Below are 9,976 nucleotides of genomic sequence, written 5' to 3'. Positions count from 1 at the left end.
TCATTTATAGGAACAAATTTATTGAGAATGATTATTCCCTCAGCTTGTTTTGAATGAACATTTTATGTTGTTTTCCCCTTCTTTAAACCTACCAAAATAACCTTAACTCAGTGTCACATCTGCTGAGGTAACTAACAAATTGACCAAGTTATTTCAGATGGTCTGGAAGAACATCTGCTGTGGGCCCATAAGGCAAGGGGAGGTTGAAGTTTATATCCTACCAGCAAAGGTTCCCTGTGCACGCTCACCATCCCAGCGTTGTATCTGAAGGGAGGGAAATAGAAAGGAGGTTGCGGAAGCTTAGTCAACAGCCCCAGACATTGTGGTGCTTAGGGCAAAATAAATCAAGTTATATCTTCCCATAGTAATGAATAATACCATTAATGTTATCATCTACGTAATTCACAATTTTCAGTTCTCAAACAGTATTCCTGAGGGAGAAATATTGTGATCAAGAGCCTGTATACTTTGCTGTATTTTTAAAGTTTTAATTCTAGAATAATCTGATTAGGCCAGGGATGGGAAACTCCAGGTGTTGTTAGGGTGACAACTCCCATTATACCATCCTGACCATTGGCCATGTTGGAGCTAGCAGGAGTTGTGGTCCAGCAAAAGCTGGAGAGCCACAGGTTCCCCATCTGTGGCTAAGCAATCCAAATTCTATGCTGAGAAAACTGGATTTTGTGACCCGTATAAATTATGCAAATTTAGAAAAATGTTTTGTATAGCTTATTCTGCACTTGATACTGTATTTTTCAAAATTCTGGTTCTGCTAGTCCTGAAGAGCCTAGTGGCCTGGAATCTTGGGCCTGGTCTATGCAGCAGACTAAGATAGCAAAATGATCCTGAGGCAGAACAACAACACTTCAGACACTAGGTGTGGGATACCATTCTTGTGTGAAAGTCCTCATAAGAAAATAAAACATTCAAGGCATATAAAAGCTACCAGATCAGCTATCTGCTGTGTTATTTTTCTTCTTACTGGAAGTTGTTGTTTTTTAATGCAGACTAGCAGTCTGAAGTGACTTTAAATATAGTGTACATACATATATTTCTGCTGTTCAGCCAGTATATCTTGCTATGTATCTGATTTTGCTCCAAGGATCCTCTGTGATAAAGCATTTTGCATAAAGATACTAAAAATTGCCCAAAATGCAGGCCATGACTTGAGTCTTGGCAAAAAAATTATCATTTGCTACGTTTGCATCAAGCTGCCCCTTTTTAAAGGGGTGGAATTTTTAATCAGGCAAGTTGTCATCCCTCTCCCCAAGGCCAAAATTTGGTTCAAGGTACAAAATAAGCCCCATTTCATTCCCAAAATGTTAAAGAGCATTTTTAAGCAAAAACAAAAGGAAACCATATCTGTTGTTTCAACTCCATGTTGGTTACAACTTCATTGACATTGTCGAAAAGAAAGAGTGCAGCTGACTTGATGCTTTTTTACTTACCCAGGAAACAGGACACAGGGATTTAAAGACCCTGTGGTACCATTCACACACCTTGATGTCCTTGCCGTTGGCTTTTACGGTCTTCACACAGCGGTAATAATCTGCAAGAAAGGAAAAAGAAGCAACATGTCAACTTCTAAAGTGTCACCACTTCTGTTTCTGCACTGGTGGACATTTAATGTCTGCTTAACTTCCATATCATCTGTAGCTTTGTACCAGCAAGCAGGAGTCACCCTCTCTGTAATGATAAAAAGTTCCTCTAGCCAATAAGATATCTCAGTCTGAACCTACCAACAGGACACACTGAAAAGATAGGACGTTTTTTATGTATGCTACAACAGCAGCAAGAGCTCTTTTAGCAAAGTATTGGAAGACACAAGAACTACCCACGCTGGAAGAGTGGCAGACGAAGGTGATTGACTATATGGGATTGGCTGAGATGACGGGCAGAATCCGTGACCAAGGGAAAGAGACGGTGGAAGAAGATTGGAAGAAATTTAAACTTTATCTTAAGAACTGTTGTAAAATTATTGAGTGTTAAAATGTCATGGGTAAGGCAAAGCAGATTTGCAGCGAAAAATGATTGGGTAAGAGAAAAAGGTTAAAGAAAGTGAATTATAAGTAATTGAGATCAGGGGTTGCTGAAAAAGTCTAAAACAGGGATGCAGAAAAGGGAGGCATGGGGAAGTCGTTGAAATTGGGTTTAAGGAAAAAAAAGGTTATGAAATTATACATGTTTATATGTTTGTTTGTTTTTGTATTGTCAGTTGTAATGTGTTATAATTTATGTTGGAAAATCAATAAAAAATTAAAAAAAAAAACAGGACACACTGAAGCAGAAGAGCACATGGCTCCTCTTGGCTTTGGCTTCAGAGACATTAACAGTACAACCCTATGCATGTCTAGTCAGAAAAAGTAAGCCCTATTGAGCTCAATGGGAGTGTGAAAGATCTAGTGGAGGGGGCTTTTGCTTACTGGCAGACCCACCCATCCTTTCACTAGGGTGAAATCCCAAACTCTCCAGGAGGTGCTGGTGAGCTAAAGTAGAATATAGAGCTTCATTTAAAAGACAGAGTGTTACTTCCAGATGGGGAGAATTTTGACTTTTTGGTTTATGTATCAGAATGTCATTTAAAGCAGCATTTGGTTGAAAAAAAGGGATCCTCCTGATACCCAAGACAGTTTCTTTGTTTGCCATTTTCACAGGCATTTCCCCCAGCTGCCTTATTATCTGAGCATCAGTCAAAACTTTCTTAGCAATGAGTCTTTATTACTTCTTTGTATAGTACACCACACTACTAAAGCTATACTATATGAATAATAACAACAATACATAAAGCTGTAGAGCAGGGGTCCACAAGGGGCCGGTCCACTGTCCCTCAGACCTTGGGGGGGGGAAATCGGACTATATTGGGGGGGGGTTATTTCTATGCCCCACAAATAACCCAGAGATGCATTTTAAATAAAAGCACACATTCTACTCATGTAAAAACATCAGGCAGGCCCCACAAATAACCCAGAGATGCATTTTAAATAAAAGAGCACATTCTACTCATGTAAAAACACACTGATTCCCGGACTGTCCGGGATTGAGAAGGCGATTGGGCCAGATCCGGCCCCTGGGCCTTAGGTTGCCTACCCACGCTGTAGAGGTTAGGAAGGGCATCTAAGCATATATACGATGAAAAGCCTCTGACAAATAAAATATATCTTATCAGCCTGCCCCTCCCGAATATCTCAAAAGTACCATGCATGAAAAATTTTGCCCAATGCAGCCATATCCCTCTCTTTTACCCACCCAGGTAGTTCTGGTAGCAGTTCTTGGTCTGGTTGGTGTTTGGAAAGCGTGGGTCAAATGGGGCCGTGAGATAGTCACCCTGTTTTTTCTTCAGTTGGTTGATCTCTTCTGCTGATGGTGCAGCAGCTGAAAAGGTCTGCATTTCTGAGAGGGGGGAAGATGAGAGACTCAAGTAACCTGCAACACTGCCCATTGTCAGAGCAGACAGCCACCCCAGCTCTCAGCTACATCCTAGAGAACTTAAGAGTTCTGGTCAGAAATAGCTTTTAATTCCCAGTTCCTTTGCTCTAACAGCAGGGTTGCCATATTTCAAAATGTAAAAACCAGGACACCCCAAAGTTCTTGAGCATACTTTTTTTTTACAAAATCGCAGTTTTTCAATTGATCCTGGACATCAATTCCGGCTTTGAAATCCCAGTAATGCCTGGGAAAATTCCGACATATGGCAGTCCTATCTAACAATCCCAAGGCGCTGCAAGATTAATACACCTCTGGTTTTTTCTTGGCCTAGTGTTCAACCCAATCCGGCCCATGCTTTAGCCTAGCGGTTCTCATATTCCTTCCAAACTCTTATTCCCCTCCTTGCATCATCTACTCCTCTTCTCTGCTTTAGTCCTTCCTTTCCACAGATGTCATATTACAATAACTCGTCATGGGCCTCTTAACTCCTAGCTGTTGCCACCAGAGGTATACCTAGGCTCCCTTGGCAAGGAGCTGTATCGGTGCCCCCTCCCCCGACCCTCGCACTCCTCTGCCGAGGTGCCTAGAGTAGCCTGTGCACCTCACCCCGCCACCCAGAGCAGAATCACAGACTTGTAGTGTTGGAAGGGACCACGAGGCTCATCTAGTCCATCCCCCTGCAATGCAGGATTCTTTCACCCGGTGTGGGGTGAAAGACACACTCTGGGATCAGGCCAAAGGCCCTTTTAGTCCAGCATCCTGTTGTTACAGTGGCGAACCGGATGTGTCCACATGCAGGACCTGAGTACAATAGTACTCTTTCATTCATGATCCCCTCACAATCCTGTTCCATCCTCACTGGTGATTCCTAGAGCCTGGTATTCATAGCCATCCTGCCCCCCAACAGCATGGACAGGGCCCTAAAGCCTCTCTGCCAACCAAAGCGCTGAAGGAAAACCAACCCTGGGATTATGGGTTGTATGGCAGCTGCAACTGGCAAGGTTTTCTAGTAGTGGTTTCGTTCCGACTTTTCTCTCCCCCAACCCCCGCATGGAGTAGCAGCCCAAGAAATTTCCAGAAGGCGCTGAAGGGAAAGCCTTTCAGCCAATCAAATGGCAGATACCCTCCTCCTGGCACAACTGACGGTGGGTTGGGAATAACTGACACGGAATCTTCTGGAAGGGGTGCAAAGGGAAGAATGGACAGTGGTGTGTCTTAGCGGCCAGATAGGGCAAAATGTTCCCACCTCTGCTAGAGAAAAGAGGTCACTGTTGAGTCCTGTATTTTCACACACACACAAGCTGAGGAAAAAAATGATGTGGAATCTTCCTGATTCAAATTAGAGAATAGAAGTCTGTCCATCCCGCCTCCCCACACCCCCTTTTTATGACTCCCAATGATGGATGTTGCCAAATTTGGAGAGGGTTTTTTTTTTAAGGGGAGGGGGGATGTAACTGTAGTGAGTTTGGTGTTTGCATAAATCTATGCCATGTCCTTTCACTTGAGGGTGCAAATGTCCCCAAAAGAAAGCAAAGCAGACGCAAGAGTTAGGCACAAAGCAAATATGTTTATTGTTCAGCTGAACAGATCTAACGTGCGGCTCACACCAGAAAGGCAGGGTAGACAACTTGCATCCACCAGGACTGTTCCCTAAACAGATACTCCTACAGCCTTTGCTCTTCTGTTGTCAGCTATAAGTGGAATTGCAATTGGCTTTCCACACTCCCAGTAGTCCAGCATTTTTGCCTTGGCCAGAAGGCCCCACTGCCAACAACAACAACAATAACAACAACAATTATTTATACCCCGCCCATCTGGCTGGGTTTCCCCAGCCACTCTGGGCAGCTTCCAACAGAATATTAAAAACACAATAAACCATCAAACATTAAAAACTTTCCTAAACAGGGCTGCCTTCAGATGTCTTCTAAAAGTCAGATAGTTGTTTATTTCCTTGACATCTGATGGGCGGGCATTCCACAGGGTGGGTGCCACTACCGAGAAGGCCCGCTGCCTGGTTCCCTGTAACCTCACTTCTCACAGGGAGGGAACCGCCAGAAGGCCCTCGGAGCTGGACTTCAGTGTCTGGGCTGAATGATGGGGGTGGAGACTCTCCTTCAGGTATATTGGGTTGAGGCTGTTTAGGGCTTTAAAGGTCAGCACCTAAACTATGAATTGTGCTCAGAAACGTACTGGCAGGTCGGAGCCAAACAATACAAACTGAAAGCTTTCGCAGATGATTTAGTATTGACGTTACAGGAGCCAGAATCTAGTACTAAAAGAGTATTAGAACTGATTCAAGAATTTGGTCATGTGGCAGGATTTAAGTTGAACAAGTTAAAAACTAAAGTTCTTGAGAAAAATTTAACATCGATTGAGAAAGAGAGGTTTCAGAAGGAGACAGGTTTAACATTGGTTAAGAAAGTAAAATACCTGGGGGTTAATATGACTGCTAAGAACTTAAACTTATTCAAAGATAACTATGAGAAATGTTGGTCAGAAGTGAAAAAGGACTTAGAAACGAGGACTTCCGGTCAGCGCCAGCGACTAATGGCGGATTCCCTCTGAGCTCTGGAGGGGATCGGCTCCGTGGGACTGGGTCTTGCCGCTGCGGCGAAGCGGGGACCCGAAAAAAATCACAGGCGGTGAAGCCTGTGAACCTGGTGACTTGGCGGGCACCATTTGCGCCCCCCCGGCTGCGAAGGAGCCTTTTTAAAGGCTTCGGAACGGAACGGGGGTGAGCAGCGCGGGGCTGAGAGTCGTCTATCCTTTCCGCAGAGCGAAGCCGCACAGCCATGGTTGGAGAGCGCTGATTTCTTTCTGGATAATTGGACTCTAAAGCAACTACCTGTGAGTAGGTTTAAATGAATTAATTGGAGGAAATTTTGAGCAATTTCGGCACCGAAACGGGAAAGGCACAAACAGGAAGTCTGCCTTTCCGGCTTGTAAATAGGTCAAAGCAAAGAGACTGTAAAGCTGTGACTTTGAAAGACGTTTTTTTTTAAAGGCTTAAAATCCAACATCAAAAAAGCGGCTCCCCTCCTGTTTGCAGGAGCGGAGGGGGGGAAATTAAGTATTATCTACCTGCAAGAAAAGAGGGAAGTAAAGTTATATCCGCTGCCTCTAAACCCTGAGAACGGACTGCCTATGACAGGGAAAGCCGATCAGTGGGAAGACTGTCAGCACGTTAAGGGCAAAGAACTCTGAAATAACTCTGCGAAAGATACAGTGTTCGTAGAATTGCTTTTGACTATAAAGTAACTATTAAGGACATTGAAACAGTGGATTTTAAGGGATACGGGGGACTTATAAGGACTATATTTGTTTTAAAAGTTGCAAGTGAAGTTGGAACTGTATCCCCCTAGAGGAGACTATGTTGTAACAGCAAGTAAGCCACTAAATAACCAAGCTTTGGAAAATTCCACTTCAAAACAAATCTATTAGGCGTGAGACTGACCTTGGGTTTTACATGAGAGTGTTATGGAGAAAGGGAAGATAGAGCTGACACAGGAAAAAACTACTAGGTCCGGCAGACAATACAAGACTGACACTGCACATCAGAGAAGGGCTTCAACATCCGGAGCAGCAGGCACAGTAGGAGCTGCTGCTTCGCAAGTAAAACCAAAAGCTATGTCATCTGAAGACGTATTGGCTCAGGCACTCGGTAAAATTAATGAATCCTTGGAAAATTTATCAAAACAAGTAGCAGAGACAAATAAACAAGTAGCTGAGGCCTCAGCAAAAATTGACTTGAATACCACAAGGATCAATGAACTGGGAAAGAAGGTGAACTCTAATATACAGTCAATTGAAAAATTACTAGAGGAATCTGCCTCCACTCGAAAGATAGCAGAGGAAGCTAAGGAGGTTGCAACTGCTACTCAGGAGAAGATACCACCGGTATATAAGAAATTAGAGGAGCATGATTTGACACTGTCTATGATTGAATTACAAGGAAAGGAGAGAAATTTAAGAATTAGAGCAGTACCTGAAAGTGAGAAAGGCAACCTGGCGGACTTTCTTACAAAGGAATTTACAGATTTTTGGCAACAGGACCTGGGGAAGGAAGAATTCAAGATTGTGAGTGCATTTAGACTTGGTAAAGGACAAAGAAAGAGCAAAGCAAGAGACTGTTTAATTACCTTAAGAACAAAAGAAGAAAGAGATAAAATTCTGAATTTGCACTACCAAAGAACTTTGGAAATTGAAGACTCATTTGTGGAGATCTTTAAGGATATACCCAAATATATTTTGGATGTAAGGACTTATTACAGAGATCTAGTTGTTCTATTGAGAAGAAACAAAATACTCTTCAGGTGGGAATTTCCCCAAGGTCTATCTTTCAAATACAAAGGAAGGAAAATAAGAATAAGGACAGTGAATGATAAATACAAGTTTTTGAAAGACCACGAGGAGGACCTACAGAAGGAAGTGGAAGCCGGTGAGGACCAACCTGTATCAGGAAAAGGAATTTTAGACATAGCAAACTTATCATTTGGACTTTTGGGCCCAGGGAAAGACACACCACCGACAGAAGAAGAACAGCAACTCGGCGCAGTTGGAGGAAAGACTAAGTAATTTACCATGGCTCTGCAACTTCTAAGTTGGAATTGTAATGGACTGAACTCCCCTCGAAAGAGAAAAGGCGTTTTTCATATATTAAGAAAAGAACAACTGGACTTGATTTGTTTACAGGAAACACATGTAATGAGAGTACACAGGAAAATACTTATTAACAAGAGATTGGGACAAGAGTTTATTTCGTCTGATAAAGTCAAAAAGAGAGGAGTGGTGATATATGCAAAGGAAAAATTGCTACCGAAATTTATTTTTAAAGATGAACAAGGAAGATATTTGGCAGTTGAAATTCAATTTCAAGGAGAGAAATTTTTGATTGTAGGGGTGTATGCACCGAACGAGGGGAAATCTGAATTCTTTAAGAAGTTGCATGAGATTCTGCTGGACTATATGGACTATAATATAATTCTGATGGGAGACATGAATGGAGTAGTATCTACAAACATGGACAAGGCACAAAAACAGGTAGTCACCAAAGATGGTAGACTACCAAAAACTTTCTTTGAATTGACTGACAATATGGACTTGATTGACATCTGGAGAACTAAGAACCCCCTGGGGAGAGAGGGAACTTTTTTCTCTGAAGCTAAGATGACATGGACTAGAATTGACCAAATTTGGATCACTAGAGGAATGGCACCAAAGATAAAGAAAGTGGAAATCTGCCCCAAAACTTGCTCAGACCATAACGCTGTAAAGATGGAGATGAAGCAAACAACAACCGGTTCCTTTAGATGGAGGATGAATGACACCCTTTTTAGAGATGAAGAAGTATATAAAAAGGCCCAAAAAACTTTGAGAGACTATTTTGAAATAAACATGGCTACTAATGTTGAAAAAAGAGTAATCTGGGATGCAAGTAAAGCTGTGATGAGAGGATTTTTGATACAACAGAACGCAATAAAGAAGAGAAGTCGAAATGAGAAAAAAGATAAAATTTTGGAGAAAATAAAAGAAGGGGAGAAAAAACTGAGAGTAAAGCCAAAGTCGCAGGAGATTTTGAGAGAAATAAAACTTTACCAAGTACAATATATGGAACTGATGAATCAGGAAATAGAATGGAAAATTAAACAAATGAGACAGAAGACATTTGAATCAGCGAATAAATGTGGGAAACTATTGGCTTGGCAATTGAAAAAAAGACAAAAACTGAATACCATTACAAATTTGGAGGTAGAAGGAAAAGACATACATAATCCAATTGAGATTAGAAATTGCTTCCAGAAGTACTTCAAACAATTATATGCACAAGGGCCACAGAATGAAATGGACATTGACCGTTTTTTGAAAACAAATGGATTACAAAAAATCTCACAAGAAAGTAAATTAATGTTGAATTGCAAAATATCTGACCAGGAGATAGAAGGTGCCATTCAAAATATGCAATTAGGCAAGTCTCCAGGACCGGATGGGCTGACTTCCAGATATTACAGATCTCTGAAGGAGTGGTTACTACAACCTTTGAAGGAAGTTTGCAATGAAATTTTGGAAGGGAAAAGGGCACCGGAATCGTGGAAAGAGGCTTATATCACACTTATACCGAAAACAGAAACTGAAAAGACTCAACTTAAGAACTACCGTCCCATATCCTTATTAAATGTGGATTACAAAATTTTTGCTGATATTTTGGCTAAGAGATTGAAAAAAGTATTGATTGAAGAGATTCATAAGGACCAAGCGGGCTTTCTACCGGGAAGGCATTTATCTGACAACCTGAGGAACATAATTGACATTTTGGAAAAGTTAGAAATGAATATAAACACTAAAGCTGTTCTGATATTTGTGGATGCGGAGAAAGCTTTTGACAATATCTCTTGGAGTTTTATGAAAAATAACTTGCAGGGTATGGGGGTAGGCCAAGGTTTTGAAAATGGTATAGGTGCAATATATTCTGAACAAAAGGCTAAATTAATTGTAAATAATGTGGTTACGGAACAATTTAAGATAGAAAAAGGGACACGACAGGGGTGCCCAA

At 41.7% G+C, this 9,976-nt stretch overlaps 1 protein-coding gene across 3 annotated transcripts; it reads right to left on the bottom strand.

Annotated features, from left to right (window-relative positions):
* Window positions 1-3: 3 nt before the first annotated feature.
* Window positions 4-4,572, bottom strand: LOC128399814 (cytochrome c oxidase subunit 6B1-like). Of its 3 annotated transcripts, none has more exons than XM_053361585.1 (4): window positions 4,550-4,572; window positions 3,247-3,390; window positions 1,449-1,549; window positions 4-264 (listed from the first exon to the last, which is right to left on the bottom strand). In XM_053361585.1, exons 2-4 carry the CDS (start codon window positions 3,386-3,388, stop codon window positions 211-213), a joined length of 297 nt encoding a protein of 98 aa, XP_053217560.1. In that variant the 5' UTR covers window positions 3,389-3,390; window positions 4,550-4,572; the 3' UTR covers window positions 4-210. The 3 variants fall into 3 exon arrangements, with proteins under 3 accessions (XP_053217560.1, XP_053217559.1, XP_053217561.1); XM_053361584.1 differs by lacking the exon at window positions 4,550-4,572 and adding an exon at window positions 4,389-4,542; XM_053361586.1 differs by lacking the exon at window positions 4,550-4,572 and adding an exon at window positions 4,286-4,309.
* Window positions 4,573-9,976: the final 5,404 nt, after the last annotated feature.

This window comes from Podarcis raffonei, chromosome 13 (assembly GCF_027172205.1).
Source record: "Podarcis raffonei isolate rPodRaf1 chromosome 13, rPodRaf1.pri, whole genome shotgun sequence".
Lineage (NCBI taxonomy): Eukaryota > Metazoa > Chordata > Lepidosauria > Squamata > Lacertidae > Podarcis > Podarcis raffonei.
This window is presented reverse-complemented; position numbering and strand designations above follow the sequence as displayed.